Source organism: Fulmarus glacialis, unplaced genomic scaffold (assembly GCF_000690835.1).
Source record: "Fulmarus glacialis isolate BGI_N327 unplaced genomic scaffold, ASM69083v1 scaffold7850, whole genome shotgun sequence".
In the NCBI taxonomy this organism is placed as follows: Eukaryota; Metazoa; Chordata; class Aves; order Procellariiformes; family Procellariidae; genus Fulmarus; species Fulmarus glacialis.
In genome coordinates this window covers 1-18,357 of record NW_009187043.1, presented here as the reverse complement: position 1 = coordinate 18,357, position 18,357 = coordinate 1, and the positions used below count along the sequence as shown (strand labels likewise).

Below are 18,357 nucleotides of genomic sequence, written 5' to 3'. Positions count from 1 at the left end.
AAATACTCTGAGCCAAACAATCTGTATTTCTTCAGAAATGTCCACAACAAATCAGTCAATTCTGCAGTAGCACTTTGTTATAAGAAAAAATAACCTTTTTCCTGGCCTTTGTACAGATAGGCTGTAGCATGTGGTTTTACATAGAGATTTTATACTTATGATTAAAACTTTAGTAATCAATATTTATATTGTTAAATAATTGGATGTTTGCTATTCTGAAACTGGTAGAGCTCATCAATAACTATGTGCAAGCAATATTGGTTTGAAAAAGGTTGTCCTTTTGCTATGTATTATACGTTAAGGAAATCTGTTTTAGAATGTGATTAAGGAATGTGGCATCTATGTATAAAATGGCTAGTTATTACAGTCAGTAAATGAAAATGCTTCAGAATAATCCCCTATTTTCAGGGGTGTAAAATTCTACTTTAAACACTTACTCTGCAGTTTAAATTCTGAGCATGGAAACATGCTTTTTTTTTTTTAAATTTCTGACAAAAATACTGCAATTGCCTTCGTTTACCTGTAAGTGCTTTGCAGCTTTTTCCCCCATTTGCCCATTAATGTGTTTTCTTAACGGTTTTTCAATATTGCTGCTTCTGTTTTTTACAACAGTCAGAATAGCAGAACTGCAAAATTATGCTGAAAATTCCATTCAGGACCTACTTTAAAGTCCACTGAAACAAGTCTTTCACCAAGAAAAACCTGAACATGCTTTCAGTCGGCTGTCTTAACACCACATTTTAACTGTGAAGAAATTCACATAGTTTCTTATTAACAAAAAGCCTTAAGGTATATCATTAAGGTAGTATGGGTGTTGGAGACAACCAAAAAAGCAGAAAAGCTCAGTTACAAACTAAATATTGAATAGTTACTTTGCTTTCTGTTTTGGAAATGTTTAAGTTGGAAATCTTGGTGTTGTGTTAGATCTTGTATTCTGATGTTTGTGCGAAACAAATGAAATATAATTTTGCACTTAAGGAACTGGACTCATAGCATGCTTATGTCTATTAAAAAAATCCTGAACAGTCTACTCTTTAATTTATGTAAATGTATTCTTGAATAGTTGTGACCACTGAGTCACAGGCCTTGGCTCTTAGTTTCGCAATATGGGATTAAGCTACAGCTTGATGTTTAGGTCAGAATTGTACTACTACACATTCAAACAGTTTTGTCATCTGTGCTGATTTTTTGTCACTGCTGAGAAAGATGTATTGGTCTCCCTCAGCTTCAGTACTTTCAAAAGGTTGTCCTAATGTTCTTGCATTTTCTTAATGATTTTTGACACTGTTTCCTCTCAAAAAGGTTTAGAATAAAATAGAAAAATCTGGAAGGTCAGGACAGGGAAAGATTTCTGCTTATTTCTCACTTCCCTTTCCCCAGGATGCGCACAAGCAGACTGTGTGTGCAGTTGCTGGTTTTGCAAAGTCAGATGACATCCTTTCTTCTTCCTCCTAGAAGCAAAGACCGTGTAAAATGAAATTTTCATTCCTACCTTCTCATCTTACTGCCTTTCTGTTCTTGGATAAATACGAGATGGTGAACGATGGTTCCTGTTGACCTGCTAAGAGACGTGCCTCCAGAAGGCCTGCAGCACGTAGAGTAATTGAAAGCCTTGAATTCAAATGAAAGTTGTAGCACTGCTCCTTCCTCAGTTGAGGCAAAAGGTACTCCCCGAGCACTCCGCCTTGCTCATTGCCCACATGAACCAGCTAGTGTGGTGGCTGTAGCATAACATCTGCACTACGTTTGCAGATATTGGAAGGTAGATAGTGAACAAAGCAAAGGCTTGCAAAGGGGAGCAGGATAAACAGTTAATCCCTTCAGTTGTAGTTTTTCTGAGTAAATTGGGCTAGTCCCTTAAGGCTAACTGTTGTTTTTAATGCTTTTGTCCCTGGGTTTTTAGACCCTGGTATGAGCTGGTCTGCCTTGTCTCCCTTGCAGGCAAGTGTGGGGGGGAATGTTCCAACTGAGAGCAGTACAATGCTGCATAACCTGGAAAAAATTGATGCAGGACATCTGACAGCATCCGTCTTAAACCTACGGGCTGCTTCTGATTTCAACCTCTGACTGCTTCAGTTCCCCAGCTACCGAAAGGGCTAATGATAGTTTGTTAATAAGGTGTTGTGAATGTTGTTTGAAGCAGCTGAATTTCTAGATTAAAAACAAGCCATAAGGCTCAGTGTAGGAAGTTCACAGCTGCCTCGTACTGCCTGGCACCCTTCCCCAGGCAGCTGTCTGGCCGGAGTCTGAGTCAGAGGGATCTTTGGTCAGGTGAGGTCATTCCTTGTGGCTGCCGAATGATGGGAGACTCGGGAGGAGACTCCAAAGTCTGGGCAGCAGCTCCTTCCCGAGTGACACCGTGCAGCAATGGCCTGGTGTTCGCTGTGTGATAGGGACGGAGTCGCAGTGCAGGACTCCCTCCCTGCCTGCGTCCTTCCTTCCTCCACCCCTATGGCCTGTGGGGGAAAACAGCGTGGCTGTGTTACAGGCTTGGGGGTAGCACAGGGACACAAGCTCCGGCTGGGGAAATGCTTTGATCTCAGTATTTCCTAACATGGGAGTGGCTGATTTTATTTTTTTTTTTTAAGCTACATTAAAGGGACATGGAAGCCTCATTGTGTATTCCTAAATTTCAAGATGACAAACTGAGTAGGTGGGGAACTGCTAGCGTATTGTGCTGTACTGAGACTTACGTTTTCCTTGAAGCTGAAAGCTTCCATCTGTTGTAGTTTACCACACCTTAAACTGGTTCCGCCACTAATGCATTGTCACTTAACACACTGGCCGGTGCTAAAGGCAGGAGACAGACCTGCCTTGGGCTGGTATGTTGTTAATCTATTGTAAGTTACAAAGGGGAAGGTTGTCCTGTAGGTGCTGACTCTCCTCCCAAGTCCTTCAAACATGATGCTTTTCTGCTTGTCCCAGTCTTGTTCCCCTCACTTACACCTCTGGACACCAGGCGTCTGGTCCTGGCAGTTCTAGTTCTAGTCTCATAACAACTTTATTTCAAGACCAAGAATTCCAGGGCCTTTTTAGCAATGTATTTTCTCTGCCCTGATTCAGGAAGCAGCTGAATCACCTGGGCTGACAATTTAAATGGCAGGTGCCTGCCCTCCTCTTCTGGAAGATTCTGTTTAGGGCAATAGAAACATTTCTGAGAATGGGGGAAAGGAAAGAGGTATTTAATAACCCTGAGGGAGCTGTGTTTAATATGGCAAATTTCAAGTTGAGTATTCAGTAAGAAGCTGGTAGGGTTTGATAATGGGCAGCTGTAATAACAGACACTATTACCAGACCTATTCCATAAGCCTTACTCACAGAGTTGTAATGACATCAATTTGCTTAAAACATCCAAGTGTGGTGCCAGAGAATTTATAGCTTGTTTAGTTACCATGACGATTCAAAGTTCATGAATGTGTTATCTTCCATTTGTTGGCTTTGCTCTTCTGCTGTTTTTTTCTCTTCGCTTCCACAGTGGCTCATGTAACTAGTGTTTACTTTAACCATTTTTAAATTACGTTTAAAAAAGGAGTGAGGAGAGGTGTGGGTGTTCATTGTAGTGCCAATTAATGTTTACTGAGAGTGGAATTAGACCCCATCTGAGTTTGCCTTTGGTATGTTATTGAAATAGGATTAATAGAGAAACAGGGTTTTAGAGAATTTAACTGTAGGATGTTAGCTGTGCCACTGTTAAAGATTTGGAAGGAGACAAACACTTCATTGAGAGAGGCAGGCTGAGACCTTAAGCCTGTTCCACCTGACCCTGTGGTATCTAAGGAAAAAGAGCAGGGCAAGCCTCCTTATCCCTAGTGTCCTCGCAGCTCAGGAGAGCTGAGGCTGATGTGATCGTTTCTTCTTGTGTCTCCTTCTGGCTGCTTCTGGAGATGACATTTGGCTAGGCAGACCTTTGGTCTGACAGAGTACAATTGCTTTTATATTCTTGACCCTGATGGGATTTTACTGTGTACTTAAGAACATGACCGACAAAGGCAAGGCTAAGTGATCCCTGTTGAGTTCAGTAGGTGTGAATGATCCTTTACTCCTCCAGTGGAGTAGTGCAAACTCTTTGCCACTCTTAGGTTTGGCAACTTGCAGACAGTATCCATACTGTCTTCCTGGAACAACTTTACAGCATGCTCCCCTCAATTTACAGGTCCTTAGGATGGGCTGCTTTTCCCTGTCCTCTTTCCTTGTCTGACCCTTCCCTGCAGTAAGTTGTTAGAGGAAGGCTCAAAAAAGGCAGAACTCAAACAAGAAACTAAACTCAACCCCTTACTTCCTGCTTTTGTTCAGTGCCAAAAGCACAGCAGGAACTGTGTCCCTGCAAGAGACCAGGCCTGCTATTTTTCCTTACTTTGCTCTTTGCTGCTGTCTTCCTGTAGAGATGGAGTGGATTGGGAAATCTTTGGTTCCCCCACACCATGAAAAGAAATCTAATCCTCCAGCAATAGGAGAGCAGTCGCCTGTGTATTGCGCTCTAAGGAAGTTAAAGTATGGCAGACTTTGGAGGCTGTATTTGTAAAATTATTTCTGTGAAAGTGATTATTGCATTATTTAGTGCATATTTATCCTTGTCACACACAGCCTTAGCAGCACCTCACATAACATCTTCAGTGATCTTACAGCCATCTCTCCTATGACCCCTGCCTATAGTTATCACAACCACAGGGTCTCCTACCACACTTGTGGAGCTTCTTTCTATCTTGTTCCCCCAGCAGAAGGTCTGATCTTGATTTTGTGGCAGGTCAGCAAACCGTATGAAAGCAGCTGTACTGGGCCAGACCAAAGATCTATTCAGCCAAATGTCAAATCCCAATGGCCACCAAAAGCAGACACAAGAAGAGAGCGAGAGCAGGCAAACAAGGTATTTTCCCCTTCCACTCTCCAGTAGTATTGAGCTTATGAACTTCTTTTGCTGGTGTAGTTTCCATGAATTAGTATCCTTCAATGGATTCCCTTTGATGGAAATGCCCATTATCCTCTTAAATTCATGTGAGCTTTTAGTATCCGTAATGCCCTTTGGTAAGAACTTCAAATTTCAACTACATGTTGAGCTATCTGTCACTACCCCTAAATTCCACTCCTAGTGTTAATAGTCAGCTCACAGCCCAGATGTGAGGCTGGATTATCCTCTCTGCCAAACTCGTTACTTTCCACTTATCCATTTGTTATTTCACCTGTTTTTACATCCAGTGTTGTAAGCTCCTTCTGCAACTCTTCACAGGCAGCCCTGGTCCCCTGAATAATTTCGTATGATCAGCACAATTTATCACCGCACTGATCAACAGGCTAACCCTTAGGCCACATCTTGAAAGACAGCTCTTTTGTTTGGGTAAACGCTGTCAACCTGCAAAAGCAGGGAATCCTCATTGTCCACCACAAGGTCAGAAAGCCACAGGATTTCCCAGTGCCTTCGGCGTAAAAAAACAAGTTCTAAAGCTCAAGATGCATCAGGCCTCACAACTCCTTCAAGGATGTCGAGAAAGCCAGGAGTCACTTTTAGTCAAGTTTGACACCCGTTTCCTGAGCGCTTCTTAAACAACTAAATTTAACCAATTTTGCCATCAGGGTTGCTTAGTCTACTATCACTGTAATGGCTACCTCACTCATGTCTCATCCTTGAAATGAGTGTTACTAAATACAATGAAAAGTAAAAAGTAAGTATTTTGAGAAGAACCAGCTTGACTTTACCCAAAGGACTGCTGCTGTTAATGCCTTTACCAGCTGTGTTCCTGGAAAGCAGTATGTCAAAAGCTGCAGCAACAGAACAAACTTTTGTATTCAATAGTCTTTTAATTAAGAAACCAATCACACGAGGAAGCATACAGAACACAGTTTGTGACAAACGGTGTGTTACAGTGCTTTCTGGTACAAATATCATTTACAGCATTAAGATATGTGTACGTACCTGCCTGTGGGCTGGGGCTTGCAAAATCATTTTGCAGAGTCTGCCTATTTACAGACCACACCATTCTATACCAAATCTGGTACGTTCGCCACCATAAATTCATGATTCCATCAGTCACATGTGCCAACTGAATTTGTCGATGCATTCAGAATTGACTTCAATCAGAGCACACATTTATATACGAAACCCAATCTCTAAATTCCCCTATTGTAGAATAATTCCGTTTCTTCTGTAGATGACACAATTTCCGGTTCAAGGTCTGCTCGCTTTATCTGCAACATACAGAAAAAGGGACTCAATACCACCATATCCTGGTAAGTGTATGTTAAGTCCTCATTACTGCATTGAACTTTGCACAAATTGAAATACTGTATTCAGAAGCAAGACTGTATAGGATTTGGGGTTCTTTGTTTATTTGGGGGTTTGAGGGATTTTTTTGTTTTGGGGCTTTTTTTTGCTTCTCTGACATTTTCTACATGCACACATATAAGGGAAGAAATATGTTTTATTTAAAATTAAAGGTACTCCCGAGATCTAAACAGAGCATTAGTGACATCTCCATTCACTGTAGAATCATAGAATCATTTAGGTTGGAAAATACCTTTAAGATCATCGAGTCCAACCGTAAATATATCTGGGTGACTCACCCAGGACAACTTCTGCTGTGGGCTGAGCAATTGGGAAGCTCAAAGGGAACCAACCAGCCATACTCTCAGTACATAGTTTCTCCCAAGTCCCCTTATTTATGTTCAGTTTACCCTTGTTGCCATAAGAGATTAAGAAATCTAAAAAAAGAGATTACAATGCTAAAAAGTTTAGGCAAATAAAAGAAACTACTGAAAATTGCAAGAGCCCAGTCTGTGATTTTCTGAGAATATTCACACAGTGCTGATAAGGGAGAGGAAATAAATGCAGAAAGGAACCCCAGACTCCTCTCTCACTTGGCTCTCTCCAAAGCGCAAGGGCTACGTCCTCCATTTAAAACCTGCCAGGAAGGCGTACTTTCCCAGGGAACGGATTACACTTCACAGTTCAGTAAGGCAGGGTGAAGAGATGTCGCATGTGAGTTGGTTTACCCCTCTGATGAGCTCATGCTGACTTTGCATGAAGGAAAAAACTCTCATCTACATCCTTCCTTTCTCCAGCAGGACTGAAACCAGTGCTGGAAGAGCCTTGGTTTTAATCTTTAAGACCTGACCGTGCTTCTTCAGACTGTTGTGAAAATCTGATAAATCTACATTGAAAAGTGTAAATATAAATAACACACAATTCAACTTAGACCTAGCAAGTCCTGTAAGCCTCTGCCTAGTACATGGGCCTTCACAAGCAGCCTCTCCGCTGCCCCATTTTAGATGCACAACCACATTAATCCTATTGATTTTTCCTATGTGGCTTTAAGACTGCTGGCCATAGTTGTAGAATGACTATTTAATATAACAATAATCCTAAATCAATTCCTATGAAAGGACTTACCTCCCCACACTGCGGGAACATACTCAGTGAAACTGGTAGCATCCCTGCTAGTACTGACGTAATCACAAGCATTCTCACTGAAGCCAAAGCACGTGGAGTTTTTGCAAATTTTGCTCTGTCCAAGACATTGAAAAAGTAAGTGTGTCAGTTTGGGCTCAAAAAATAATCTGACAGTGAGACAAAGAGCATTAGCTACTATTTTAGTGGTTGAAATTGCACTGAAATTAGTAATAACCTAGGCTTACGAATCCTAAAGACGTTTCCTTACTTTATTTCCTATGTTCTTACTCCTAACTTCCTGTTCTTTCCCTTTGTTTTGTATTTATCTGCAGCATTTTCCAAGCCCAGATTGTCAATACAAGATTAAGAAAATAAGCAGCAAGATCAAAGTGACAAAAGAAGAGAAGATGCATTAGCACTTTAAAGTGCCTCAGTTCTTTGACTAAGGTTTTTCTCGCATTATCCTCTTTCCTTTCAGATCTAGTTCCTCTTGGCAGTCCTACTTTGCCTTGTGCAAAAATTTATTACTCGATATATATTTAAAATTTTATCTTACATCTGCATTTATGTCTTCTGGTAACAGAAGTCCCTTAAGCTAAAAAAGGGGATAGGGAATTGATTTAGGCAATACCAAATTACATGACATAGATGATCCCTACCAAAAGCTGAGGGCAGGCTAAGAATTCTCTCATAAAGCATACAATGAATTCTTCTTACGATACAGGGTTTTTAAGTGTTGCAAAAGCAAGAACATGTTTTACAATATATGGAAAACTATTTGGAAGTTGGGATCCAGTTTTAGTGGCAAATTCAAGTGCCATATTACCTCTTCAGAAATAACAATCTAAGCTAAATGCTGTGAACAACCTTGACACCAGACATTGGGACTCAAATCAAGTTAGGGAACGTAGGTGCTGGAAAACAGCCTGTCAGGAGAGCACAAACATGCCTCCTGCATGGGAGCAGAGAGGAAACCCTCATAGTTTTACGCAACCTCCAACAGCCTGTCAGGAGAGCACAAACATGCCTCCTGCATGGGAGCAGAGAGGAAACCCTCATAGTTTTACACAATCTCTTGCAAACCCTCAAAGCATGGATGCGGACATAACCAGATTCACTTACTTTTCTAAATGAATCACAATAGCTGAACAAAATCTTCCCAGATAATCACTTCTACCAAGGCAAGTAGTACTGCAAGTGGTAACAGGCAGACTAAAAACCAGAATACACACTGACCAGGCATCCCCAGCCCTTTTGCAGTAACTCCTACCTTTCCACAAAGTACATAAGCACATCTGGCAGGAAGAATGTTGTCCCAAACAAGGCTGCTCTGGACAATGCTGTTTCTTTAACGGCCTCCAGGGAGAGAGAAAAATAAATATTGTTGAAGCAGTGCTCTGTGCAGCTTCAAATACTGCATGCTTCTGTGAGCACTTTTTTGTATAATACTCTGGAGTTTCAAGCAGCAGATTAATGAGGGATAAAAACATTTGTTAGAGGAATTCTTTCTTAAGTGGAAACTAAACTCCTACAAGTGGCAAATATTCCACTTGTGACTAAGAAATACCTTAAAAGGGAGGTGAAACTACTGATGCCATATCAAGTTTTCCTACCATGATAATAACTTTGCTGAGGCTTGCTTTTTTTAAGTTGTGCTTTAAGTATACCTTCTGGGCATCCTAACTATCCTGTGTCAAATATGAAGTTCTCTCTCCAGCCGTCCACAAATCTTTATGCTCATCTAGCTGTTTCCTCCCCTCTGGACAGCAGCATAGAAAAGGAGGGTCACTGATAGCACATAAAATATGACTCCTTGCTCTCGTTCTTGTGCCAGGCTCTACAGCGGATGTTGATGAGCAAGGCAAGGAGCAAATACAGAGTCAGCAACTGGAGCCCAAGATAAAATGCACTAGCACACTGTAGATCAGGGCATTACCCTTTGGGAGGCACGGCCTTTAAATGATATTCCCCCTATAGAAGGTGCATGTGATATGTGCAATACAGGGCTTTTCTCTGAGGTGTCCCATCAGAAGAAGGTCCAAGAGTCTCCTTCTAAGGTGACCAAGGAAAGCAGAAATGCCTGTGCTAGTGTCTCTGTGGCTCAACTCTGGCACTCTGTATATCAGGCTGGGGAGGCTGCCAACCCTTGAAGACACAAGACACGGGCCAACCTGGTTCCAGAGACCTAGTCCAAGCCTACCCAAAGATTCAGCACCTGATCTGGGATTCCTCATTTCAATATATCCAACTCTATCTACTCTCAGCACCACATTCAGCTCTTAGCAGGGAATGAAAGGCAAGTCAAGAGAGGCCTCCACCCCCTCGCCTACCTTCTCAGCAGCCTTCTGTGACAGTCCTACAACCTTGCCATTCCTGTCCATCACTTCAATTCCATTCTCAAATTCTGGGCTTCTCACCACTGCCACAGTAAATGCGCTCATCAAGCCTGCAGAGTTAAAAAGGATTTTGTTTTAAAAGATCCAAAAGGACTATCTTAATAGTAACATTTATAATTATGTGCATTTCAACAGTTCACAGCTGAATAACCTGGCAGCTTAAGAAGAGACTGCCCGATAAAAAACTACTTGGGATCTTAATATTTGTTTCAGAAGTTTGAGTGAGATTTTAAGGCCCAATCCTAAAAGGTGCTATTTATCATTATGGACTCAGGGCTTTCAATCACTGCCATCCAGCTCAAATCAACAGTACTTTGTTCTTAAGAGAAAGGGGAGGGGTTTGTGTTGTGGATAGGTTTGTACTGGTCAGCGCAAAATCCAGCACAGAAAAGAAGACCCTGATGGGAACTGACGTGAAGTAAAGGCTGCATCCCTGATTTGAAAGGGAGGGTGCCAGGGGAACACTGGCTCTAATATGTTTCATTATGGCACTTGTCTGCCCAGCTGTGTGTCTGTCGCAAATGGCAGTGCTTCAGCTGGATCCTAGATGAGAATGTTTCAGTCTCCTCCAGACCCAGCTTTACAAGGCACCTGAAAACATCCATCCCACAGTCAGTCACTGAAAACACAAACCACTGGCCCTTATAAAGGCCATATCAAATGGGAGTTAGTCACCTAGCTGGTTTTCTCCTTTCTCTTTTCTAAACCAAGGTCTAGGCATAACAGGGCATAGTCTGGCAAACTGACCTTGTTTGAAATAGTAGATTTCTCTTTTTATTAGTTTTTGACAGGGCTGTTCAATAAAGACATCAGTGTAACAGATGGCACTTTTCAAATGCTGGACTAATACTAATCAATTACCCTCAGGTTTCTCTCTATATTTAAGAAAAGGGAAGCACATTTTAACACCTGCTCCAAAGGAAACAAGTCAGAAAGCTCTTATACAGATCCTCGAAAAGATTTGGGTAGCCATCTCACATAACTTGGAACAGAGGATATGACATTTGTTTTAATTTTACCAGTTTCCCCCTAGGAAAGGCCAAAAAGTTTCTTTAATGGCATTAGAAAATCAGTTAATGATATCAAATAGTTAAACTTGTCCTGGTGCCACTTCACCATGTCAGTAGAGCTGTTCCAGTAATGAACTGGGTCCCACTACCTTGCAAGTTTAATAATACTCTGTTGTAACAACTCCCACTTTCTATACTGTCAGCAGTTAGGTAACCAGCTAGGTAGCCAGCAGCATCCCGAACCTGAGTAAGGAACTATGCCAGTGCACTCCTAGAGCTGTGTCACACTCTGGTATCATGTATGTGCCACACCAGGTCATACCAGTTTGAGTGCTACTGCCCTCCTGATCCCTTCTGGAAGTCCTGATGGTTTCAGGTATAATGTCCAAGCCAAAGAAAAATGCCAACTGCATCCCTGGATATCTTTGGAGAAACAGTTGCATGTCGTGCATACAAAGGTCAGAAGAGTGCTCTGCAGTTCTAAAACTAAAAACCAGCAAGCATCAAATAGAGCTACACTGATCAGTGAGTGTTAACTCACACAGAAAGGACAGTACCCAGCAAAGGCAGTCAGAAGGGGCAGCTAGGAAACAGTCAGACCACATCTGTGCAAGGGCAAGAAAATTCTGCAGTCAGATGGGGGCAGCAAATGGCCCTCAGACCAGCTGCGCGATGTACAGTTTGTTTATACTCACCAAGAAGAGGAGCGGGTAGAAGTTTTTTGACAACTAGTTGCGTTAACGAACTTTTCAATGTGTATCGATTCATGAAGACAAGAGGAAGAGCCTAAGGCATTGGGAGGAAACAGGCACCTTCTATTAAAAAAATGTGCAGTACTTCAGTATGTACAACTGCTTAGGAAAATAGATCTGTGACTTAATACATAGTTATCACCTATATGTTCTCTAGTTACTGAAGGTATTTGTAATCACTCTTTTAGATAAGAATACAAAATATTATGATAATAAAAGCATTAAACATTATTATGTATAGGACAATAGCAGTATGAATACAAAGACATAAAAAGGAAAACAATTACCTCTGACTAATATTTTTTGGACATCTGTCCAACTGCCTTGTGACACATACTGCTCTCTCCCTGCAACAGGACAGCTGGTGCACTTGTGCATTTGTTCCTGATTCTCTGCAGTTTCTATATTCCCATAATACACTTGCAGGAAGTTTCATTTAGGAATAAATGGCCAGGACACCAGCTAGCACTCAGATCTCCCTTGGAGGACAAAGGGGAAGAACTCCCACATTCACCCACAGGCATAGCTGCCTCCTCAGACCTCTGTAAAGTCCTGAGCACTGCTGGCCCAACTGTTTGCCTAGTGGACAGAGGTGAAAGTCCATCTAACAAAAGCAGGAACGGCCATAATTTTCTGCCAGAAGACTTATAAAAATCCCTTTTTAGTGTGGAGAGTGAGGAAATGCATTATAGGGCCATCTACACTTGCAATGAGCGTCAAGAGGACACCGGAGCTCATTCTGATGTAGCAAACTCTGGAAACCACAAATTCCTATTCCATCACAGCACAGAGCTAGCTAGGTAGCCCTCAGTGACCTAGCCCTCCTAGAAGGCTAATTAACCTGCATTCAGTGCAGTGCTTTCATGGTTGGGCTGCTTCTGGGATCTGAGCTAACTCTATCCAGTACAGATGCCTGCAGATTTCACCAATTTTTTAGAGCTAGACAGATCTCTTCCACAGCACCACATCAAAAAATTAACTATAGCAACCCAGTGAGTTACTCTGTTTGTAAACCCTGGCCATTTCCTCTCACCACCCATTTTCTAAGCTTGCAGAATAGTAAGAAAAGGACAGAAGAGGAAGCATCAGAGGAAGCCAAGCAAGGTATTGGCTGACAGATGATCAGGAAAATTCTTATTCTCAACAATTCTGGAGCAAGACATCAGAGTAGAGCATTAAAGCACAAGCCTGAAGGATATCTGGCAGTGTGATTATCTCAGCACCTACTCCTTCTCAGGAGAGCTTATTAGGAAAGCAATCACTGAGCAAATACATACACCAATACATGCTGCATAGGAAATGGCTCCCAAGCCATAGAAGATCTGCTTTTGTTGAAGCGAGTACTCCTAAGAAAGACAGAAGAAACATACTCCATAAATGCATTTGCAAAACACTTGTAAATCATGTTCAAAATGGTCTTGTACAATTAAGATGATTTCAAAAATAAAAATCAACACATACTTCAGCCTTTGCGGTACCATTTCCATTTAATAGGGTGAATCCTGTGGTATACGTGTGAAACACGAACTGCAGAAAGGAGAGATTATAAGTAAAAATTAATTTGGGATTGAGACTAAAAGACTTGTAAATGTAGAAAGGAAGAGGTAATTACCTGACAAAAAAAAGTTTCCTTTGCCCGGAGCTGAAGAGATGAAGCAATAACCTAAGAGGAAAACCCCACAAGAAAATCAGGTTTGATGAGTCTAGAAGTTTTTGGTGAGCAGTGGTGGGCTAGAGCATGAAGAGAACTGCTGTGTTACTCTTTGCAGCAGGGTCAAAGGCTCCAGTCAGCACCCAAAGCGATTTGCTTCGATTCTAGGCTAACACACTTCCTTGCCACAGATGTGACATACTCACTTTTACTATCCAATATAAAACACAGAGACACAGTGATTAAAACACTGTGTGCAAGAATATTTGGGCAAGATGCTTTCTTACCCGAAATAAAAAATGCATTTGTACCTGTGAAGCTGAAATAGATGCAAATAAAATAACTAAGAAAATAAAAATGTAATTGAAGTAGTGAATGAGAAAGGGTCAGATTGTTTTGGCTAGTGGGGATATAAATACTAGGTCTACCTGATCTAAGATCCTAGGATTTACTTCCCAACTCGGAGAGTGAATAAGAACTTCAGTTTTAATAAACCACAGCCTTTCTTGAGGTCTGGCCTACCAGGTGTGGAGCACTCCCAAAGTACAGAGTCAATCAAGATAAGGCAAATATTGAATAAGAGGAGGGCATGGACCAAAGCCTCAGAGGAGGATCAGTAATTCATTTAATATTAGTGGATCAACTACCTTTATTATTAATGCTAGCGCTGAATCTAACCACATCTATGAAAGAGCACTAAGCGGTAAATATCAAAAAGAAATCTCTGTTAATTCTATTACTGTTCTTAATGAATTTAATGAAAGTCTGGATGGCTATTATACTTTCTAGTAGTGCCATGTAAGTTCATGCTGTAATCTCTATATGCAATGACGTATCTCGGGATGTATACTCATATACATATATGAGTATACAAAGGCAAACGTATCTAAATAGATATGCATATAACTGCAGCTACAAATTTTATGAAACAAAATGGTGCAATTTTTGAGCACTGTAACAAGAATTTATTTTTATATCTTTTGTAATTTATTGACAACACCATTTCTTACTTGCAAATGCACAATCTACATAAGAAAAAATTCATATTCTGGGTCTGAAACACAGAACACAAGGTCTGACTCCTTCCTACCACAGTTCCAGTTTCTTGAGGATAAACAGAACAAAACCAGGCCTTGCTCTCAACGTCTAGAGAATTTCACCTTGCATCAGAAAGCTGACCTTCACGCATGAACAATCTCTTTGAATACTGCTGAAGGAAGGTAGCTAACAGGTTTGGACTTCCAATGAGATTCCCTAAGGGCTTGATTTCTAGATTACTCAGCAGTTCCCATAAAATAGATGTCTTTTAAAAAGCTTGTGCTGAAAATACAACTAAGAAGCCTAAAACCTTCTATTCACTCCCTCCAACCCCTGGCTTTGGAAAAATGTAAACCCTGTGGTACACTAGCATCTTTCATGATTACTCACCAATGGAAGAGATATGGGCAGGAAAGCTAAAAAGAAAGAAAGCTTCATTTCAGTAAAAATAACTGCCGAGTCTAGATTTTGAGCAAAAAATTCCCCTTACTTCCCCCCTCTAGTTTCAGGTCTAAGTAAAGCACTGCCCGCAACAAACCCACCATCGCCACGGACTTCAATTCTAACCTTTGTCTTTCATTCCTCATTCAAGAAGCCAGAATACCTGGTGACAGCTTATAGCCAAAAGAAGCCCTTTTAAACTCCACTCAAGATGGCTACTCAGAAACTAGTTTTGAACAGAAATTGCTTCTCCTCACTCTATTCAAAAAGAGATAGGTGGCAACAAAGGCTGTCACAGCTGTGAGTGGTTATACGAGATAATGAGTAAATAGCTTAAGTATGGTTATATCTGATCAACAACCTGTGCTGTCTTGGCTCCCTAAACATCACCCCAAGCAGACTTTATCTGCCACCACAGCAAGTAAATTCATACAGTAGCCACATTCATCAAGTGAAAACTTAGCTTATAGTAGACTGTTTTACACGTGGAAGGATTTGGGAACTCATTCTGTAGTGACAAAAAACAGAGACTGGTCAGACTATTTCCACCTAGCCGAGCAGATGAACTGTGGGAAAAATTCCTCAGGAGGACTGTAGGAATAAATAAATCTTCAACAGACATGACAATGCAACTAACACGGAGAAGAGTATCACTGTAGCATCACGGTGTCTATTGACTATGAGCTATTTCCCTTCGGTGTTCAGTCACATACACAAAACTTCTCTTGCGGGAACTTACCCGGAGGTCTAAACAAAACAGGAATTATCTTGTCTGTATCAGGATGTACACTGGACTTAAAAGAAAAAAAAAAAAGAAGAAAAAAATGCAAATTAGATCACCTTTGCCATACTTCAATAAGAAAGAAAAAAAGAGATTTCTATATGTTTTGTAAACTTACCAGGCTTAGCAGGAAGGCTTGTTTTGTCTAAACAATTTGAAAATTAGGTTAGTAATCGAGTTTCAGAAAAGACTGGATAAAATCTTATCTTTTTTTTCCAGTAACTTACTTTTATATGGAATGCCACATATGTATACACCCCTTTAATTAATTTTACCTTAACATTTCTCTCCATATACTCCTTGTTGAATATAGCTTACTCACATCCCATGTGCTGTGTAACAGCACCAAAGTACACATTATGGCAGAACAGAAAGTTAATTTTAAAAAGTTAAGTTAGGAGGTATTTTAAAACAGAAAACAAAAATTCTTAAATATGGCTAAAACACATATGTTAAGACTTCAGCTTTTCTGGAATCAGAGAAGTTTTTATTTCTCCTTTCAGACTTTGACACAGAAGGTACTAAGTGCCACATGGGAAGAGCCAAGCCCACAGTGAATCAAAAGAAAGACTCTCCTAACGAAGCAAGGGCTCAGCATTACTTTCCAGCAATTCCATGAGTAAGTTTTCCACCCAAGTACTGCTACTGCTCATTTTATGAGGTGTGAAACCAAACGAACCTGCCCTCTATGCAACATCATGATTCAAAATGAGCTCAGTAAGCATTTTGCATATTTATCACCTACCTATATCATCCCAGATGAGGATAGACAGGCTTAAAGCAATGATTCCTAGAGTGATCCGAGAACGTCTTTTAAACTCAGCTATATGATACACAAACCTAGCATTCTTCAGGATAATAATACTGCAATTTGGCACCAGTAGTCATCCAAAGAAATTCCTAATAGATTCATAGATTAGAAAAATCTCTGTAGTAATGAGTTTTTCTTGTCTTATCCCTTGTATCTGAATCTTAGTATTCTCTCTGCTACATCTTATACTAATAGCAACTCTTTCAGCCATGAAAAAAGACACCTCTATTTTCTATAAACTGTGCTCCAAAATACCTGTTCATTCTGTAGGGGCTCACTTAGTGTCTTTCCACTGTTTTGCAATAATAACCTGGTTCTTCTTATTTCATCCTGTATTTGAGAAAAAAACAAACCAATGAGAAAAAAATAACTCAGATTTCAATATTCTACGGTGCAATGTATCAGTTATAAGACACATTAAATACAAACCTAGAATGTCAAGCTAATGCACCTGTCCTTCAGCAAAGCAGTTAAAGCAAGAACACACCTCACCACACAACTAATTCACAGTCATAAAAACTTTTAGATTATTCAGGCCCCCTTGGTCCCTTTAAGTATCAATCCTTCAACCCATTACATAAATGCACCTGAACTTTAAGCACATGAAAAACCTCACTGAAATCAAGACCGTTGTTCTTGTATTTAAAGTTATCCATGTGTGCTGGCAAATTCAAAGATTTGCCACCAAAGCAACAATCTGATATCCCCACAGGCACCTAGATGACTATTTAAAATGAAATTCCAAACCAGACTTTTAAAATTACCAGAAATGAGTCACAACATCACTGGATGTTCCTGCACGTTCACAAATGTGTGATCAAGTTTTGCATCTTACACTCTTCCTTTAAACTTGGCTTAAGCTTTTAATTATGGAAAGCAGGTGCACTTAAACAAAGAGAATAAAACTGTAACCTCATGTAGTTATCCATAGTCTACACAAAAGCTTCCCCTCTTAGGAGAATTTATGAGATGATTTGACTTTTCTTCAACAGGCACATCTCTATTTGCAACAGTGTATTTTAATTCAAGGAGGTATGAACTAATCCCAGACCTCAAAATCCCTGAATAAAATTTTCTTGTTGGCGTTTACAGATATATAATGTACATTTACTAAATTATATTATGTGTACATACAAATATATATAAAGATATGTATTCATACCATATATGCACATACGTAGAGATGGATTAATAGATACACACAACACACTAACTCTGCAAGTGACAAGGAAATATCTCCTGTACACACATTTTGACAGTGCTCTTTTGTTTTAATGGAGCTTTCCCTTAAAAAATAAAAAAAACCCGATCAACAAAAATTCTTTTAACATACTGACCAACCAGCCGACTCTTATACAATGTGCTGTGCTTTTTCCTTTGTCACCCCTGACAAAACTATACAGAAGTAGATTGACAGAAAAGCACATCTTCCCCAGAATTTTGCTGTCGTGACAGTTCCTGAAATTTAGAAGCTACACTTTATGACTGACGAAGTGTGTTTAGTGTCACGCTTTCAATAATTAATGTTAAAATTGTGATAATCATTCTCTGGTATAAAAAGGCCCTACAAACCAGGTGTGCTCCCCTTAGGGGAGGATTCCTTTCAGTACAGCCACTTGGAGGAGAATCAGAGCTTCACGACCTTCAGATTAAGCTGCACCACAAGGATGGGCATGTGGATTAGCCAGCAGAGATTCTGGGTGCCTCTGATGCAGTTCAGCAAACCTGTCTTCCCCGAAGCTGCGGCAGCTCCACATCGAATCCAGCAGCAGATTATTTAAGAACGGCCTGCCCAGCTGCTTGCTTTATCTCTCTTTGTCTTTGGGGGTTTCCTGATTCTTAATTGGGCTAATTAAACTGTTGGCACAGCAGCCACGGTCTAAACAGGACTGCCGAAATGGTGGTGTGTAGAAATGCCATTTGTTCTATGTAATTATATATAGAAATGCATATGCGTGTATTTCTATTTCTTTTATATATATATTTGTATTTTATTTTTCCTCAGAAGCTTTGTAATGATGTTATTTTACACCTTGGCAAAGTCAAAGTTCCTAAGGCCGGTTGTTCATCCTCCTAGTACCAGCCACGTTCCGGGG

General features: G+C 40.5%; 1 protein-coding gene across 1 annotated transcript; it reads right to left on the bottom strand.

Moving 5' to 3' along the window:
• Positions 1-6,062: 6,062 nt before the first annotated feature.
• On the bottom strand, positions 6,063-16,585 carry SFXN4 (sideroflexin 4). Its single transcript, XM_009573566.1, has 12 exons — positions 16,517-16,585; positions 15,569-15,595; positions 15,409-15,463; positions 14,619-14,644; positions 13,152-13,202; positions 13,001-13,066; positions 12,817-12,885; positions 11,483-11,573; positions 9,712-9,827; positions 8,652-8,737; positions 7,382-7,496; positions 6,063-6,180 (listed from the first exon to the last, which is right to left on the bottom strand). Exons 8-12 carry the CDS (start codon positions 11,553-11,555, stop codon positions 6,103-6,105), a joined length of 468 nt encoding a protein of 155 aa, XP_009571861.1. The 5' UTR covers positions 11,556-11,573; positions 12,817-12,885; positions 13,001-13,066; positions 13,152-13,202; positions 14,619-14,644; positions 15,409-15,463; positions 15,569-15,595; positions 16,517-16,585; the 3' UTR covers positions 6,063-6,102.
• Positions 16,586-18,357: the final 1,772 nt, after the last annotated feature.

Coding starts and splice junctions, on each gene's coding strand:
- SFXN4 (XM_009573566.1), bottom strand. CDS start 11,555: ATGAATCGATACACATTGAAAAGTTCGTTAACGCAACTAGTTGTCAAA. Junction 9,828..11,482: donor TCTACCCGCTCCTCTTCTTG/GTGAGTATAAAC, acceptor TTAACTCTGCAG/GCTTGATGAGCGCATTTACT. Junction 6,181..7,381: donor TGTTCCCGCAGTGTGGGGAG/GTAAGTCCTTTC, acceptor TGTATGTTGCAG/ATAAAGCGAGCAGACCTTGA.